Source organism: Hyaena hyaena, unplaced genomic scaffold (genome assembly GCF_003009895.1).
Source record: "Hyaena hyaena isolate Hyena2069 unplaced genomic scaffold, ASM300989v1 scaffold_158, whole genome shotgun sequence".
NCBI lineage: Eukaryota > Metazoa > Chordata > Mammalia > Carnivora > Hyaenidae > Hyaena > Hyaena hyaena.
The window spans coordinates 1,775,593-1,794,932 of NW_024080790.1; the positions used below are offsets into that span (position 1 = coordinate 1,775,593).

At 41.1% G+C, this 19,340-nt stretch overlaps 1 protein-coding gene across 6 annotated transcripts in view; it reads left to right on the forward strand.

Moving 5' to 3' along the window:
- Nucleotides 1–19,340, forward strand: part of AAK1 (AP2 associated kinase 1) — a 164,531-nt gene that overhangs the window by 119,653 nt on the left and 25,538 nt on the right. For 3 of the 6 annotated variants that reach the window (XM_039239530.1, XM_039239532.1, XM_039239535.1), the window contains exons 13-17: nucleotides 657–926; nucleotides 5,141–5,370; nucleotides 6,652–6,809; nucleotides 9,014–9,118; nucleotides 14,683–14,778. In XM_039239530.1, the coding sequence (XP_039095461.1) occupies nucleotides 657–926; nucleotides 5,141–5,370; nucleotides 6,652–6,809; nucleotides 9,014–9,118; nucleotides 14,683–14,778 (859 nt within the window). Of the gene's footprint in view, nucleotides 1–656; nucleotides 927–5,137; nucleotides 5,371–6,651; nucleotides 6,810–9,013; nucleotides 9,119–14,682; nucleotides 14,779–19,340 lie in introns of all 6 variants that reach the window. The other 3 variants (XM_039239531.1, XM_039239533.1, XM_039239534.1) reach the window with 2 other exon arrangements.

Consider the following 19,340-nt stretch of genomic DNA (forward strand, 5'->3'; position numbering starts at 1 on the left):
GAGTAGAGAGATGGATAAGAAGTATCCTTATCCTGAGGCACAGAGAATATAACTTGAAACAATTAGTTATCAGTATAAGATCAAATAATCAGTAAGTGTGGTAGAGCGTATTGAATGTTTTGAATGTTTAAAGGTGGAAGAGTTAGTAAGATGGAGCTCTCAGGACACAATTTTCAGAAGGGCCTGGAGGGACTCTATTAGTAGGGCTAGCATTTAGGTCATTCTTTTCAGTGTCGTCACTGCTTCATCCTGTTCCCGAAGCATTTTAATCATGGCTGCTCCCAAATCCCTTTATAAGCAGGATTACCTCTGTGGTTGGGAGATGATTTATTAGCTTCTGTTACACTCCAGCATGGCAAGTCACAAGATGCACGGGCAAATGGAAGCCCTTAGAAACCCCCCAGAAGCCTGTGTGCAGTGCCCGAGGCAGCACAGTGCAGTGGACGCAGCCTGGCGGTGTCCGGTGCTGCCGGGTGCGTTGTGATGCCCCGAGGTTCCCCTCGTGAGTTGTCAGGCCAAGCTAAAAAACTTCTGCCCACCCTTGCCTTTGACTTCAGACTGGGCTCAGTCGTGACTGAGACATTTGTGTTCTGTGGAATATTGTTCAGAGACAGGCTTTCTTCACCTCCTCCTTTCTTGCTGCTCCTCCTGCTCAGTTTCAGGCAGTACACCCAGCAGCCCAGCAACCAGCGATTGCCCAGTTCCCTGTGGTGTCCCAAGGAAGCTCTCAACAGCAGCTGATACAGAACTTCTACCAGCAGCAGCAGCAGCAGCAGCAGCAGCAGCTGGCCACGACCCTGCATCAGCAGCAGCTGCTGACTCAGCAAGCTGCCTTGCAGCCGAAGAGCACCGTGGCAGCAATACAGCAGCCCCAGGCACAGCCGGCCGCAGCCCCGCAGCCACCACCCCCAGCCCAGGAGCCCACGGTAAGGGCCAGAACCAGCCAGGGCTCACAGCCAAAGGGCACGCAGCTAGGGCCAGTGAGAGGGCCGAGACGTGGCTGTAGCTGGGGCAGGGCCTCCGTGTTCAGGCTGGGCCGCTTCCCGGTTCTTAAGGTTCAAATATTTGATTTTTTTTTTCCTTGATATTTGCAAGGTCATGATGAAGTATTCTGTGGAAGGTAGAGGTTTTAAAAAAATGATCGTAGGCCACTGATGAATGAACATTCTTATTAGTCATTCTAAAATTAGACTGACAGAAAGAGCTGTTCTTGTCTCTGTCAGTGCCAGTGTTGAGCAGTCAAGGACCTGGGTAGGATTAGAGCTACCCCTTTCCCTTCAAGGGCCAGTTTGACCCTCATGGCCTTTCCAGCCTCTGGAGGTTCATGTGGGCTCCCCCCTTTACCCTGAGTCCTGAGAGTGTTTTATTTATTCTTTGTCTTGGATGACATTATTAGCCACCTTTGGTGGCCTCCTTGCTGGGACTGTTTACTGTGGCCTAACCCTCTGGGCCTGGAGGCATCCGAGTACTGTTTGAGCCGCCTTGTCACGCTAGAAACTGGGCAAGTCCACATCTAGATACTGACTCACTACAGCTTCAGACTCCTGTCTCCTCTCCTGATTGACCTGTACAGCTTCGGCATTCTCAGGCACATTGTGTTTGGCCTCTACTAAGTGCTCTTAATTCTGTGCTCACGTATCTCTGCGTGATAGTAAAGAAAATATTATAGTGATAGAGAAAAGATGTTTTATGTATCTAGCCGGTAGAGTATCACAGCTACTCTCTATTCCCAGGGAAGTCCAACTACTAGACAAATGAAGGAAAAGTAAGAAATCATCTTTCTGAGGATTGGTTTCTAATACGGTTTTGTCGCCCATCTCAAACCAGAAAACCTTCAAAAGGAAGCAGTGCCGTAAATAGATTGTCTTCTTTGAGCCTCAGCTAAGTGTGTGTTCAGTGTCTTTACACCTTCATTTCTGAAACAACAGTCTTCCTGCAGGCGTGTGGCAGACAGCTACTCTCTGTATTTTTAACAAGACTTAAAGTTCCTTTTGTTAATGAAAAAAGAGTTTTAAAAAAATTATGTGATATAGGTAGTTGAGATCTTAATTACCTGGTCCAGTCCCCTTGTTTAATGGAATCGGAAACCAGACAGCAGCTAGAAAAGGATTATTACCCAAGACACAGAGACTGATAGCAGCAGAGCCAGGGAAAGAACCAAAGAATCCTGATCTGCGTTCAAGATAATAACAAAGATGCTCATCCAGGGGGATGGAATGATCAACAGCCACTGACTACACTTCTCATGAGATTCTCCTTTGCTGTCCCTCTTTTGGGAATGAAATTATGAACTTTCTCCCTGTTCCTTTGCTGAAAACGTACTTTGAGCACTTGGCTCGAGGGGAGTCTGTTGAGGGGACGAAGAAGGAATGGGAGCAGAACGTGCTTCAGCCAGGAGCTAGAGAGCTTCCCAAATTTGACCCATCCCTTTCTCCAGTGACCCTTGGCAGGACTTCCCTAGAGAAGCAAGTAAGTGAATATAAAAGATACCACAGCCACCTTAAAGCAATAATCTGCAAAGGGAAAATGACAGCACGCTGTAGATGTTTTATTGCAGTCTTATTAGTAATAGCCAAAAGAATGAAAGTAACCTAATTGTTCAAGAACTCAAGTGTGCAGCCATTAAAAATCATGGTTATAAAGTCTGTACAAGAGTATGAAAGCACTTATGAGGTAAGGTTGAAATTGTGGGAAAAGTATGTACTTGGAAAGAGACTTAAATATAAGATACCAAGAAGATAAGAACAGTTGTATTAGAATACAATACTGATTGTGGAATGGAAGTCTGGGTGGTTTTCCCCCTTTTGTGTATATTCTTATGTTCCTGGATCTGACTATACTCCTGTTACAGTTATATATTTTGTTCTTTAAAAAAATCTTTAGCAAGACCAACATCTGAGTTGACTTTACTTCCCCTTCCACCGTGGTTCATGTGTTCCTCCTCCTACTTCCTAATCTTTGGAGGAGACATGATGGTGAAGAATCTTGAGCCCTAGTCAGAAGACATGGATTCTGTCTCCAGTTGACCCTGGGACCTTGAACAAGCTCATAGCCTTAGGGGGCCTTGGTCTCGGTTCCTTTGAAGTGTGGGAGTTGGAATCTGTGCTCTCCAAGGTCCCTTTGACTCTCACATTCTTAGATTTGAAATGGCAATAAAACTTTCTGCCTGGGAGTGCTTGGGTGGCTCAGTCAGTTGCTCCTCATGGGATCAAGCCCCATGTTGGGCTCTGTGCTGAGTGTGGAGCCTGCTTAGGATTCTCTCTCTCTCTCTCTCTCTCTCTCTCTCTCTCTCTCTCCCTCTCTCCCTCTCCCCCCCTCTCCCTCCCTCCCTCTCCTCCCTCTCCCTCTCCCTCCCTCCCTCCTCCCTCCCCCCCAAACCCCCACCACTCTCTGCTGCTCGCTTGCATGCTCACTGCCTAAAATAAAAAACAAAACAAAAATGCTGTCTGCCTGATCCGGTTGTTGGGAGGAGTAGCTGAATGGGTTGGTGTCATTTTGTATTAATAGATTGCTATGATAGATAGACATTCAGTGTGCTGCACACGGGGGTAGGTAAGAGGAAGGAACAGTGTTCTCCAGGGAGACTGAACTCCTCAAAATAAAGGGACTCAACAGTTAAGTATACCTTTCTCAAAGTAATGAATTATCGTAACCTCCAAAAAATAAGCTAATCCAGTTCTATCCGTAAAGCCATTCTGGTCTCTGGATACTGGCTTAAGGTTGGCTGTTGCAAGTATATCCCTGGGTCCCTGAAGGAAGTTGTGAAGCCAGAGCTCTGGTCTTTACAGTGCATTCTGCTTCTCCCTCAGAGGTGCCTCAGCTGCTTTACCCTCTGACCTTCGTTTGACTGATATTAGAGCCTTATATTCTTATCCATTCGGTTGGTGAGTGGTTGTGTACTCATATATGTACATAACCTGCCTCAGTAAAATTCAGACTCTGAATCAATATAAGGACAGAAAATCCCAGGCTGGTCAGCATCCTGGCCCAAGTAGCTGGACCCTCTGGTTTCCTCTTTCTCTCAGGACCTACCTTCAAACACACAGAATGTGAAAACTGAGCTACAGCATGGACGGGGCATCTTAATCTGAGATAAGGGACTAGAGGGAAGCAATAGTGAATACCTGGGCCTTTAATATTCTAAATAATTCTGTCTCAAGATTGACAAAATTAAAGGGTTAGGTGGCCTTCTTAATACGATTTTTTGTTCCTCTTCTTGAAAATAGCACTTTGTAGGCTGTGACTTAGGCTTAAAGTCTAACCAAGTAGCCGCAAAGATGTTCCTATTTACTTTTCTTTGGTGACAGTTTGTTCTGCCTCCTGAAAATGGCCCAAATCTCAAGACTCCTTGTGTTATTAGATCAATTGTCATCATGCACTTTTCAAATTTTTTATTTCTTATTATAGTCTCTACCCAGTTCCTCAGTGCCTTTTCCAAACTGAAGGTTGGAACAAGTTAACCCCACAGCCCTGACGCTGTACGTTTTCTCAGGGGAGAACAGAAATAGAATCTTGTATACCCATCTTATCAATGAAATAAAGAGCCTTAAGAACAAAATGAACAAAGAAAGCACTACCATTTGTATATCACAGTGGAATCCTCACTTACTCCAAACCAGTAGTCTGAGTTACGTCAGAGTCAAGGGTCTCTTAGCAGGAATTATTCAGCTCAAATGTGTTTTAGCTGGAGGTGTGCTGTCATTGGCTTCTGTCCGTGGTGGTCAATTGCTTAAAGCATGCATGCTCTTTGGAGGCATTCTGAGTGAGTGCCTGTGTGACCTTGGGAGCTGGAAGTTGTCCTGTAGGATACATTCTCGATTTTCGGAGTTAGAAATAGCTTCTGTAGTCTTATGCTCTGGACTGTATTGTATATGATTAGTCTGGGTACCATTGCTGATGAAGGACTGAGATTTACATATAAGCATCAGATAAATAACATGTTGGCATCAGTCCCAGAATTAAAGCTCAGATTGTAAAAAACCGGGTTTCTTTCTTTCTGATTGTTATTGGTAAATTCAGCCATTTAAATTGCATGGAGCTCTCATGTGGCATTTTTTTATTATGCTTATCTGTTTATTTTTTTTCATCCCCCCCCACCTTTTTTTGGGGGTGGGACACTTGTCATTTTTCTTCCTAGCAGATTCAAGCCCCAGTAAGACAACAGCCAAAGGTTCAAACAACCCCACCTCCTGCCGTCCAGGGACAGAAACTCGGATCTCTCACTCCTCCATCATCCCCCAAGACCCAACGTGCTGGGCACAGGCGGATTCTCAGTGACGTAACCCACAGTGCAGTCTTCGGGGTCCCTGCCAGCAAATCAACCCAGCTGCTCCAGGCAGCTGCAGCTGAGGCCAGCCTCAATAAGTCCAAGTATGCGGTGCTTCCTCTTTATCTTTCTTACTGCTGTGGGCCAGAGCTGCTATGGACCAGGGCTGTGTAATTCTTTGTATCTGTGTGCAGATGGGTATAGATGCACATGTAAGGGTAGGTGTCTGTGTTTATTAAAAAACTGAATTTGCCTGTAGTACATAGACCACACTGATCTTAAGAAATAATTTCACACTTGCTTTACTGTTTCTATTCCCTCACCCATTCCATGTTCCATGGGGTATTTTTTTAAACTCGTAGTCTGACCAAATCTCTCCATGCTGAAAATCCCTCATTTGGCTCCCCATTGCCTGTGTGATAATATCTCAACCTCATTGGCTACAGACCAAAAGCTGTGTATCACATTGGTGGACTTGTCATTCTCCATCATCTTTGTTCATCCTATGCCCTCTCTCCAGACTGCCACTACCCTCCCTATCTGCCTAGGGAATGCCTATTTATTCATCAAGATCCATGTCAGAGGTTACCTTTTCTTTGATTCCTTGGTGTCATATATAAGTTTGTCTGAACCTTTTGTGAGATTGTATCATATTGTATTATCATTATTTATTTGTATATCCAGCTGATGTAGCGTGCCAATTCCTCCAAGACAAAGACCATGTCTTAACCTTTGTAAATCCAGTGACTGGCTTTGTGCCTGAAATAAAGTAGACAGCAATGAGTGCTTGCTAGGTAAATTCAGTTTCAGCCCTCAGCTTTCCTGGAGTCATGTACTCTAATGTGAAAAATCTTTAAGTCATTAATTAAATGCAAAGTCTCAAGGGAGACTTCAGAAGAAAATGAGGTAATGATACCACAAGATAGTGATAACTGTCTTTCTTTCTTTCTAACTGTGATGGTGATGACTCAGACTCACGGTGGCCCTTCATTCTGTGTGGACTAGATCCTGACAGATGGGAGGCAGCCTGAAAAGAGGCCAGTCCTGGCCCCTCTGGGGTCAGTTATTGTGGGTGTTTCAGTGGGTGTGGGTGCCACAGGAGGCACAAGCCTAAGGACAGTTTGCTTTGGGATTCTGGACTGAAAGGATTGCAGATGCGACCAAAAATCTAAGCCAGAGATGAAAGTAGTGGGAGATAAATGATCACGAAGGAAAAGGAGCCATTTATTTCACACAGTGAGAAAAGGACCTGTGGAAACTGCAATTGCCGGGGACAGCACTTGATAATAATGGTTTGACTTAGAAAACAATTTGATCTCAAAACAGAGGAAGTAGATTGACCCTTTTTCAACTTTTTCATTTCGTGGGGGTGGGAACCTACCTAGGTCTGCAACCACCACTCCGTCAGGCTCTCCTCGGACCTCCCAGCAAAACGTTTATAATGCTTCTGAAGGTTCTACATGGAATCCCTTCGATGACGACAATTTCTCCAAACTCACAGCTGAAGAACTGCTGAACAAGGACTTTGCCAAGCTGGGGGAAGGTGAGCAATTGGTATCTTTCTGTGATTCTTAAACCCTAACTCCAGAGGGGCATGCCTGTGAAAATGTAAGGTTGGCTCTTTCTTTCCCTCAACGGCTTGATTTCGAAGCATGGGCACAGATTGGAATGTTTACCAGAGCACTAACGTCTTTGCATCCTGAGGAACTCCTGGCTCGCTGCAGGCAGTGGCAAAGAGAGTGGGTCTCTCTTAGGAAATATTTGGTAGCAGAGATCAGGATGATAGTGTCAGGCATGGTCACTCCTTAGATGAGCATGATGGTTTTCTTCTCCTGAGTGTGTTTCTTGTCTCAGAAAGTTGTTTGTGCTTACCCAGGACAGTGTGCCCTCACATGAACATTGACTCTTGGACTATGATCAGAATTCTCACTGTGAAAAGGCAATCAAATAAATAGAAGGTACCATTTCCACCCTCACAGTCTATTTTGGAAGGCAGGACACACACAGAGGCATGCACATGCACTTTGGAAAACAACAGCACACTGGGAAAATTCTTCAAAAAGAGTACCTCAGCATTAGACAAGAGCACAGGGTAAAGGAGTGATCAGAGCCAAGTGAATGATACGAATTTTGACCAGACGTTTTAGCTTTAACTATTACTTTATAGATATCTTTTAAAAATTTGTATTACTTTCTTGTCCTTTTATTTTTTTTTATAGCTTATTTATTTATTTTTGAGTTGAGAGAGAGCGTGCACACGAATGCACGCACAAGCAGAAGACAGGCAGAGAGAGGGGGATCCGAGGTGGACTCTGCACTGACAGCAGACAGCCTGATGTGGGGCTCAAACTCAAGAACAGTGAGATCATGGCCTGAGCTGAAGAAGGATACTTAATGAACTGAGCCACCCAAGTGTCCCTTCTTATCATTTTAAACCAAAGACAGGGTATAAGATTTAACTCTTTTTTTAAATTTCTTTTTAATGTATTTATTTCTGAGAGAGAGAGAGACAGCATGAGCAGGGGAGGGTCAGAGAGAGGGGGAGATACAGAATCTGAAGCAGGCTCCAGGCTCTGAGGTAGCTGTCAGCACAGAGCCTGATGTGGGGCTTGAACCCACGAACCATGAGATCATGACCTGAGCCAAAGTCGGACACTTAACCAACTGAGCCATCCAGACACCCCTATAGGATTTAACTCTAACCGACAACTAACTAACTCATTGTCAAATTATTTCATTGTTTTGTATGCCAGTTATTGTTCTAGAATAACAGACACATTGTTATGTATGCCAGTATTGTTCTAGAATACCTTCGTGGGCTATTGAAAATTCTAGTATTTTTGCACTTGATTAAGAGACTCCCAAGTTTAAGGCTGCCTGGGTGGCTTAGTCAGTTAACCATCCAACTTTGGCTCAGGTCGTGATCTGGTGATTCGTGGGTTTGAGCCCGGCGTCAGGCTCTGTGCTGACAGCTCAAAGCCTGGAACCTTCAGATTCTGTGTCTCCCTCTCTCTCTGCCCCTCCCTCACTCATGCTGTCTTTCTCTCTCTCTCTCAAAAATAAATGAATGTTAAAAAAAAGAGAGACTCCTAAGTTGTAAAATTCTTATGTCTACTTTTAATAATTCCTGTCTCTCTTCTGTCACATTAAATTGCTACCACTGAGCCTGTCCCTTGTCACGTCTCAGTCCTGCCATTTCCCCTACACCCCCTTCTCCTGTGCACTCCTGAACTGTTTCCACTGCAGAAAAGAGATTGGCAAACTCATTAGAGTTACATAAAAACAAATGAATTCTGAGTAAGGACTGGAGGCATCCTGCTCTGAGTACTGTGCTTAAGCTTTAGGGCTTTCGCTCCAGCCATCTCTTTTGTTGCTTTTTACTTATTTATTTGAAAAAAATTTTTAATTGTGATAAATATACATGACATAAACATTAGCTTCTTAACCACTGTTAAGCGTACATTTCAGTAGTGTTAGTTACATACACACAGTCATGTACCCAATCTCCAGAACTCTTTTTGCCTTGCAAAACTGATGTGCTGTCATTGGTTCTTAAAACTTCCTTTTCTCACTGTTGTCTCAGTTATTGCAATGACTAGACAGAGACCTTTGAATAGCCGAGGTGTTGCCATAATATAGTAAAAGGAAGTCTAGAAGTCAGTTGAGAAGGTGCCCTTCATCTCCCGCATGTGTGTGCACATCATGGGATTCTGCTGGAATGAACTGAGTGGTGCTTTGTCCCTCCAGGCAAACATCCTGAGAAGCTTGGAGGCTCAGCCGAGAGTTTGATCCCAGGCTTTCAACCAACTCAAGGTGATGCCTTTGCCACTCCCGCATTTTCTGCTGGAACCGGTTAGTATAACAAATGCCTGAAACACAGGGTTCACTCTTGTTTCCTTCACAGAAAGCTGTGGCACACCAATGAGCCCCAAATCTTGGTGTTAACTTATAGTTCCTTTTATTCAGAAGATTTCCAATATAAACAATAGGAATAAAGAAATGACTGGAATCACTTTGAATTAAAATGACAGGATGATGTGTCAGTATTATACAGGATTTGTTCTCCCTGGCTCACATATATACTTTAAGCAAACATTTTTAAATTAAAGAACATCACTCTGTTAATCTCTTGTAATTGTTTAGGTTCTGTGGAATGACTTGAAGAATTCTAAGAATTAGATGTCCTGTCCTTTATCCAAGACTCTACTGAGGGGTGTTTTTTTGCATGTGTGTGTTTATGGGGAGAGGAATACCTTTTTTTAAAAATTAGACCTTTTTTGGTATTAAAGAAGCAATAGCAAAAAATTAATTTTCTCCTTTATTAACAAAAATTATACATACTAAACTATACTTCAGTTAACATTTCTTAAAATTAAAAAATGATACATATTTATTATATAAAAGTAATATTTATAGAAAAGCATAGGAAAAAAGTTAAAATGACCATAATCTCACCACTAAGAAACAGCACAGGGATACCATTTTGGTGCCTATTAGTGACATTTGACCTTTGTAGGGTCATGGATATCTTAGTGAATCTAATGAAAGTTTTAGATCTTCTCCCTCACTAAAATACATGACCACAATTTTGCACACAATTTTCAGTCTCAGCTTAATACTCTAATGTACATCTTTGTAGTCCTATTTTAAAACCAGATTTTCTCCCTAAATCTGGCACATTTCCCATATCATTAAAGAAGTTCCTAAAAGATAAATTTTGAAAAGCATTAATTTGCTTCATATGCATTTGTCCTAAGGCATCTAACCAAGTGACCTCTTTTTTAAACATTAATTTGCTTTCAGTGTTTTACTATTACAATTTCCTCAGCAGCGGGTGTGAGGTTTTAAGTATATATATATATATATTCTTTGTACAAATGGAATTTGATATACTTCTGAAATTGTTTTAATTATACTGATTAATTTCTGATTTTAACCTTCTATGTTCTTTCTTCCTGCTTTCTTTAGGTGTGTTAGTTTTTCTAACCTCGTATGTACATTTCTTATTGGAACTTTGGTTGTCATTACATAATATCCTTTACAGTTTCTTTAAGATAACTTGTGATTTTATTAAATCAGAAGATATATGTCTTTTAAGGCTTTGTTACCTGCTTCTAAATTGGCCTCTGAGAATGCTATATAGATTTTATTTTGATCAACAGTGAATGAGAATAATTTTCCCACCATTTCCTCACCCAGCACAGTTCAGAGGCTGTAAACAGAGGGCAGGGTCTACTGGCCATTTTTATTTTTTCTGGGATATATCATTGTTCATGTCCTTTACCTTTTTTTTGGGGGGGGGGGGGGATTGTGTTCATTTTGTTCTTATTAATTTGTAAAAGTTTTTCATATGTCTTCTGTTGTAAACATCTTCCCCAGCTTGTTGTTTGTCCTGCACAAGTATCATCTCACCTGACCCTCTTAATGACCCTATTATCTCTTCTGACCCTCAACACCGTCTCCACATTAGTCACAATTGAAGTAACTGAGCACAGTCTAGTCTCTTTTCCAGAGTCACAGAGCTAGGATGTGGCAGAGCTGGGACACCAACCCTCTGGCTCCAGAACTTCCCCTCTCAAGTTTCCTGCCATAGAATGAGGCAAATTTAGTAATATCTTTCTTGAAAATCATCTACACATTTAAAATTTTTTAAATAAAATAGATAGTGCGTTTACACCTTTTATAATATTTGTATACATCAGTTTTAATTGTATGTATTTGTGCTTCTCTTTTTCTTGGTAACTTTAGCTAGAGATTTTGCTGTTTTAGTATCTTTCAGACAGCTTTTAGATTTATAAAATCTACCATTTTTCTGTCTTCTAATTCTTTTACTTTTATTTATTTTTTATTATAGATGCCTGTTTTTCTTAGATTTGCTTTCCCAGTACTAAAAGGAACACCTAGTAAAATTTTTTTTAATGCAATAAAAGTGTTTAGAGTTTTTCTCCAAAGATAGCAGTGATTTTCAACCAGCGTGAGAGTGGGGAGAGAGGCTAATTATAATCTGCAGGAAGACTTCTCCACGGGTATTTTCATATTCTCTTTTTCCTCTCTTTAATTGCCTACCCCACCCTGACCTTTGAAGATTAAACTGTTTATTGAGATTGCTTTCTAATAGGTGTGTGTTTCCCTTGTCAGAAAAAAACTGGAGTTTTAACCGTATCCTGTAAGTCTTCACATAATATTCTCATGTTATTATTTTGGAATACACATTGGACTTATTTGGGGGATGTGCTTTTTAATATTAAATAGTTAAAATTCTTTGTGTTACTTTTCATTTTCAGCTTTATTCTCTTGCCTGTGTAATTTTTATATGCACTGATATTTTGATCTGGTTTAAAGTGCTTCCAGTTTGATATACCACATAGTTAACTAAATGTACCAAATGTATAAAGCATTTCCTGTTGTCCTTGGGATAGAGCATCACAATAATGTCCAGCTATGGTACTGGGTAGGATATAGTTTCCCCGGAAAGGGGATCATGGGAGAAGTAAGCTCTAGGAAAGTCTTCTTTGCTGTTGAATCCTAGCATTTAGTATAGTGTTTGGTGCTGTACAGATTGTTGAATTAATATAAACCTACTTTTTGCCTAAGGATAGGAGCTTGGATTTACCAATGTTAATGACAGAGGTCCCTACAACTTTTCTATCTGCTCCCAGTTTCAGTGTCTATGATTCTTACTTATCATGTTTTGTTGTTTGTTTTGCTGTTTATTTGTCTGTATGAACTATTTTTTAAAAACAGTTTCTTTTTTTGTTGTAGTGTCTTCTTCCCCTTTATGCTTACTTTGTAGGCTATAAATGACCATATTTTTTTAAGGGACTTAAAGGCCCCACCTTAAACACACATTTGAATAGAGTGACGACAGTAATAGCAGTGAACATATACTGAGCACTTGCTGCATGCTAATAAGCCCACTGGTAAGTGCTTTTTTATGCATTAGCTCAGGTGGTCCTTAAAACAGCCCATGGGAAGTTAAGTGACCTGCCCAAGGTCACTCAACTGGAGAATGACAGGTTAGAAATTTGAACCTGAACAGCCCAGCCCAGCAGCTATAGTCATAACCACATCTCAAGAATCTTTATAAATCAGTGACACTAAGCTTTTGCAAACATTATAAAATGTCTTCATTTTTTTTTCATCTTCTCCAGTCTTTTAAAATGAACATTTGTTATTTTTCCTTCTTTCTTGTTTGTGGTATAAACTTTATGTATGTGTGACACTTTCATTCTTTACAAAAGAAAGAAAATTGTATCTAAACCCCAGAAATCAGTATGTCCTCACTTGTATGAAATATAGGATTGCGCCATTTTCTACAAGTTTTCTAACCAAGCTCAGCCTGTTCACTGATTTTAAACCATCTGATCAACCAAGGAAGGAAATAAGCAGGAAATTTCATAATAAGTCAGGGAGGATGGCAGAAGGGTTATTTTAAACATTTTTATGTTAAAAGCTGCAAAAATGTTGATGAACTGTGTCCATATGTTGCAACAGACATCTGGAACTTGACATTGTGCCTCTTTATTTAAAATATTTTTCTGTTAAGTTACATACATTCATTTGTGTAATTTTGGGAAAATGACTAAAAGCCCAAAGAAGCAAGATAAAAACTCACAATCCCACTCTAAGAGGAGAACATTGCTGACATTTTACAATATTTATGTCCATAGTTTTATTTCTGCATATATACTTTTTTCAAAAATGAATATATCCAGTTATATAATTTGTGTTTTTTTAATATATTTCATTGTGTCTTATTTTTTTAAAAAATTTTTAGAGATTTTTAATAGTAGTAATTTTATCCCCCTCTTCTCCTGTCTACCTTTAGAAACTTAAAAACCCACTTAATAACCTCAAAATGACAAAATTATAGAGATTGAGAACAGATTCCAAGAGGTAGGGACTGGAATAAGGACTGTGTGACTGTAAAGGAAAATAAGGAGGTCCTTTTGTTTGATGGAACAGTTGTATATCGTTGTTATGGTGGTGCTTATGCTAATCTATACATAGGGTCTAATTGCAAAGAACTGCACACACACACGTATGTAAAAACTTTATAAAATTAATTAAGAATATTGTAACAATGTCAGCAGTATCGACCTACAGTTGTAAAAGATCTCATCATGGAAGGAAACTGGTTGAAAATGTTCCCAGGACACTATGTACAGCAATTTCCTATGATTTCATAATTATTTGAAAATAAAAAGTAGTTTTAAAGATCCACTCTGTAGAAGGCAAATGAGATTTTATTTATTTTTTTTTTTTACAAATAGTTTATTGTCAAATTAGTTTCTACATAACACTCAGTGCTCATCCCCAAAGTGCCCTCCTTCATGCCCATCCCCCCCTCCCCCCCACATCCATCAGTCCTCAGTTTTTGTCAGCATTCAAGAGTCTCTCATGGTTTGCCTCTCTCCCTTTCCCCCACCATTTCCGCCCTTCTTCTCCCCCTTGGTCCTCCGTCAAGTTCCTCCTAATCCTCCTATACGTGCAAACATATGGTATTTGTCCTTCTCTGCCTGACTTATTTCGCTCAGCATAACACCCTCAAGGTCCATCCATGTTGCTACACATGGCCAGATTTCATTGTTTCTGGCAAATGAGATTTTAATTACTGAGTAAACTGAATATTAAAATGCAGTTAAAGAATGGTAAAGGAGAGACCGGCAAACCTGTGTTCTGATCCTGGGTCTGCTGGTAGATCTCTGGCTAGTCTCTTAACTTCTGGGCTTCCTTTTCTTTTCTGTAAAATGAGAAATTTGTGCTAGAAAATCCTAAGATCCCTTCAAGCCCTGATATCCAATAGGGTGTATAGATTTCTGTAAACCTGTGAGTTTGCCAAATATAGAATGAATGTCAGTAAATGTTAGATGTAGTCCAGAGGTTAGGGCTTGCAACAGGCAGGAAGTCTATTTCTGTTTCTTTCTGTCTGTCTGCCTAGCATGCCTAGACATTTGGTGATACCGTGACCTCAAGAGGGTAAAGGGCACATTGGAAGTACTTATACATATGTGCTAGATTACAAAACAAGCAGTGTTTGTTTATATGCCAAAGTGGTTTATATGCCAAAATGTGTAATATGGTCAATAATCACTACAGGAATTCTGAGAGACCACCGTAAGCTTCCACACATAGAAGAAGTAGAATTTCAGGGGTATAAATATAATACCAGTTTTATCATTCATTACGTCGTTGAGTGTGTTGCAAGGACCGGATTATCTATCTCATATATATTTTGCCTTTTCCTCTGGATTATATCTACTCATCTGTCTTTATTCTGCCTCTGAGTTTAGATTTACTCTTCAATTAGAGCTGATGGGTTAATAGATGCTACATTCATCTAGATTTACTTGATGTTTTCTGCTTTTCTCTTTTTTTCTCTCCTTGACCCTTTCTTCCCCTCCAACCCACTCCAGCCGAAAAAAGAAAGGGTGGGCAGACTGTGGATTCTAGCCTCCCACTTCTAAGTGTATCTGATCCTTTTATCCCTCTTCAAGTACCTGATGCACCAGGTAGGTAAACAACTGCTCGGAGCTTAAGCAGGTTGATTCTTGATTATTGTGTTCCAGGATTTCTTGAGAGTTATTTGAATACTCCATGAAAAGGATGTGAATTCCAAGCCCTATTAATAGTTCTGTTGTATATTTTTTGGTAATGGGAGGTGCATTGGAAAGAACATTAGTCCAATACGATTATAACATGTCAAGGGAGACCTGTAAGCATATGGTAAAAGGAAAATGCTAATAGTGATTATATGATGATTTCCTGTTTGGGACTGGTTGTCCTACAATGGGCTTTTGTTTTCTATATAAAAATACATAATAAAAATTAAAGGGAGTGTGAGTCAGGAGACCCAGGTTCCCTTCCTAACACTTCAACTATCCGAAAACCTTCTGGGCTTGATTCTTCATCAGTGAAGTAATTTGGACTGCATGAATTCAAATATCCCTTTAGGCCTACCATATCTGATTTTTAAGTGAGCAGTTTAAAAAAGGAAGAAATTGTTAGTGTGTTCCGATTGAAATAGCTTTTGAAACAATAATTGGATGCTTACCCTTTGGGGTTCATGAATGCTGGTGATTTCTTTCTCTACTCTCCTCCCCATCCTTTTGGGGGTGGGGGTGGGAGCATGAGGTGGGACACAGAAGCTACCCTTTCTCTTCTCTATCACTCTTTTTGCAAAAGCAAATAGATCCAACTCTTTAGAAGCATCTAGCAGTCATTTTGTTCTGATAGTTTTTCTTTCTTCTCTTTCTTACCTCCTCCTATTCTCTTGGTTATAAACTAGTAGGATCTGCTTAGTTCTTCTCTCCCAGAATATAAAGGTATATAATTGACTTAAGATTGGAATGATTGTGACGTTTGTATCATCTATGTACTAAGACAGATTGCAGCAAGGGTACCACGACCGGTTTTATTTCTTAAGGCAATTTGTTGACCCTCCTGAGGAGAAGCAAAAACTTGCCTTAATCAAGTAGTATTGAGTAACTTCATAGCTTGCTGGACCTGGATGTAGGTCAAAAATACCCAAGGTCTCTGAGAAATGATTCAGTGTAGGATAGTTAAAGGAAAGGGAAGAAGGAATCCAGCAGAGGCCCTTTTCTCTGTTGTATCATTCAGGCATGCTGGGCAGTATCTAGATAAGCCAGTTGCAAGCTGGAAAGGTATGGGCTGCAAACTCAGCCAGGGGCCCACTGACCTCTTTTTCCTCCCTGTTGTGGCAATCATGGGATCACACAAGGAAAAGGGGTTACTGAGGCATTCTCCCTTTGACACCCCTCAGGTTCTTGCCTTGCTCTTTCCAGATGGCCCATGGGCTACAGAAGCTGGAAGGGAGACTTCTTGGCACAGGCCGGAAGATGAGGGCCCAAAGGTGGGTAGCTGTCCTCTGCAGCTGTCACAGGTGCCCTCTGGATCAGGGGTGAGGAGCCGGGCACAGACATGAGGTGGCTCAGGGTATCAGCTCCCGGTTGTGGAGATGAGTTGTGAAGATAAGCCTGGGAGGCACCATAGGTAGCTGGCGGCCGTCCTGCCTTCTACATTGTCATCTTTCCTGTCTCCTGATCCTCCATATTTCTCTTATTCTGGTGGATTCCTACTAACGTGATACTGGTATACACTTTAATTCCAATTAAGCCATGACTCCTCTTGGGTTTTAATGAGAGAACTATTAAAATGGAATATTCTAAGAGAGAATTTTAGGGATATCATATGATCTGTCAGACCAGACTCATCTGAAAACATAAATTAGACATGTTACTCCTTTGTGCTCCAGGAATTTCCATGATCACTGAGAGTAAGAGCCAGACTTTTTACCAAGACCTAAAAGGCCCTAACTAATCTGGTTAGCTCTCTGGCTACCCCTCTGACCTGAGCTCATTATATTTTCTTCAGTCTTTCCTCCGACAAGCTACGCTTGTTTCCCACCTCAGGGACTTTGCACGTGCTAGTACTCTGCCTGGAAAGCTTTTCCTCCATATCTGTTCCTTCTTATTATCTGACATTTGAGTCTCAGCTTAAATGCTGTCTTCTCAGGCCTGTCGTGATCGCACAGCACTCTGTCACACTTCCTGGCTTTTTTCTTCATAGCACTTACCGTGACATTGTTTGTTTTCATTGGTCTGTTATCTGTCTTTCCCCACCAGGATGTCAATGTCCTGAGGGAGGAACCTTGCTGTCTGATCCATCACTGCTTTGCCAGTGCTGAGAAGACTGGCGGGGAGATTGGCACTCAATGAATGTTTGCAGATGGGATGAACGAACAAAGTAAAACCTGAGGCAGAAAGGCTTATGGCAGCCCCATTGCTCTCCATTTCTGTCCCCAACTCCCAACACCAGACTACTGGCTTCATAGCCTTCCACCTGTGCCTCGGCCAACTCCCAGCCAGGCCACTCTTGGAGGGTGAATAAATGAAGGCACAGCCCACAGTGTCAGGAAGCTACCAAACCCTGGAGTGAAAGCAATAGCTAGGTTTAGCAGATTCTTCACCTCCAGCCCATTGTGGAGCCCTCCAGAATCTGGGCTGAGCATGGTGTCTTGCCGCTGTGTCTAATGTATGTACTGTAAGGTTCAATTCTGTAGCCTTTTTATCCAAGGATATAGGTGGGACATGGACGGGGTTACCCTATATCCTTCCATAGCATCTTGAAATGTCTGAGGTGAGGCCTGAGAGTTTAGGGTCTCTGGAACCTCAACTGCAGGCTTGTCTCCCCTCCTCCTGTCTGCCTACAGCCCCCAGTTTGTCGCTACCTCCAAACCACCCTGGGCACCAGTCACACTTTCTGGTCTGTTTGTTTGTTTTGCATACATGCATACATACTCTACCTTCCTGATGATAAGAGTCATGAAGTCATAGTCTCCTGACAACTATATGCCTTGTAATAACTTAACATTTTATTTTATGCTTTTAAAATGTTATGCTGAGCGAAATAAGTCAGGCAGAGAAGGACAGCTACCATATGTTTGCACGTATAGGAGGATTAGGAGGAACTTAATGGAGGACAATGGGGAAGAAGGAGGAGAAAAATAGTTGGGGAGAGGGAGGGAGGCAAACCATGAGAGACTCTTGAATGCTGAGAACAAATTGAAGGCTGATGGGGGAGAGGGGAAGGGGGGTGATGGGCATGGAGGAGGGCGCTTGTTGGGACGAGCACTGGGTGTTATATGGAAACCAACTTGACAATAAGCTATTTAAGATAGATAGATAGATAGATAGATAGATAGATAGATAGATAGATAGATGGAAACCAACTTGACAATAAGCTATTTAAGATAGATAGATAGATAGATAGATAAAATGCCCTCCCATGTAATTTGCTTTGATTCTACAAAGAATACTGACTGGGGGCGCCAGGGTGCCTCAGTCGGTTGAGCATCCGACTTTGGCTCAGGTCATGATCTCACGGTTTATGGGTTCAAGCCCCATGTCGGGCTCTGGGCTGACAGCCAGCTCAGAGCCTGGAGCTTGTTTCAGATTCTGTGTCTCCCTCTCTCTCTGACCCTCCCCTGCTCAAGCTGTCTCTCTCTCTCTCAGAAATAAATAAAACATTAAAAAAAATTTTTTAAAAAAAAGCATACTGACTGGTAGGTATGTCAAGTAATATTTCATGTTCCGGGTGAGGAGATGAGGCCCTGGTGCTGTTGGGACTGTGCTGCTGCACAGGAAATGGCCCCCATGTCCCAACCAGTGAAACCTCCCTCCCCTGCCTGGGGGTCAAGAAAGCCTTCGACTGGAGAGCTAAATTTAAGGGTTAGGGAAATACAAAAATGGGCTTGAAGTTTTAAGACCTAGGTACTACCTGCATAGTAGCTTGATGATTTTTATCAAATCACTTAAACTCTGTGTTCTTCTCCTCAAGGTTGGTGCTATTAAAACCTACTTCATGGAGTAGCTTGTAAGGTCCAGATGAAAGCATGTTATTTGGAATCGCTCTGTAAACTTCAAATTAGTATAAAGATAGGAAATGTTGTAGACTTTGGTTCTGAGTCTTTATTCCCCATAGGGCAGTCCTCGTTATGAAAAGTCTTAGACAATAATGTTTTTCTCTTACAGAAATTAAACTTGCTTCATAACCTTTGACCTTTGCACAACTGAGAGCCATTGAAATAGACTTCCTTGATATAATGATTATTAAACTGTAGGTAAAGGGGCACTGGGTAATTGGATTTTTAGGGTTATTTTTTTAAGAGCATTTTTATTTTCCAAAGCATAAAACAAATTTTCTTAGAAAATCTGGCATTAAAAAAAAACACAGCCACAAGCATTTGTGTGCTCACAAGCTGCCAAATGAGGCCTAGCTCTGGTGAGTCTCAAAGTATTTCACTGATGCTCATGTGCTGTGTGTTTATTTTGCCTTCTATTTGTGTTAGATAAGCTGTAGGTGTTACCAAATTTAAAATACAGTAGAAGAGAATGGGGACTTTTCTTTGAAAATTGGCTATAGGATTTAATCCTTTGTGTTTTTAAACTGCTAAAATACACATAACACAAAATTTCCCATTTTATTTTTATTTTTTTTTTTATAGCACCTATGGTCCATTGTTCTATTTCTTTTTTTTTTTTTTTTTTTTTTT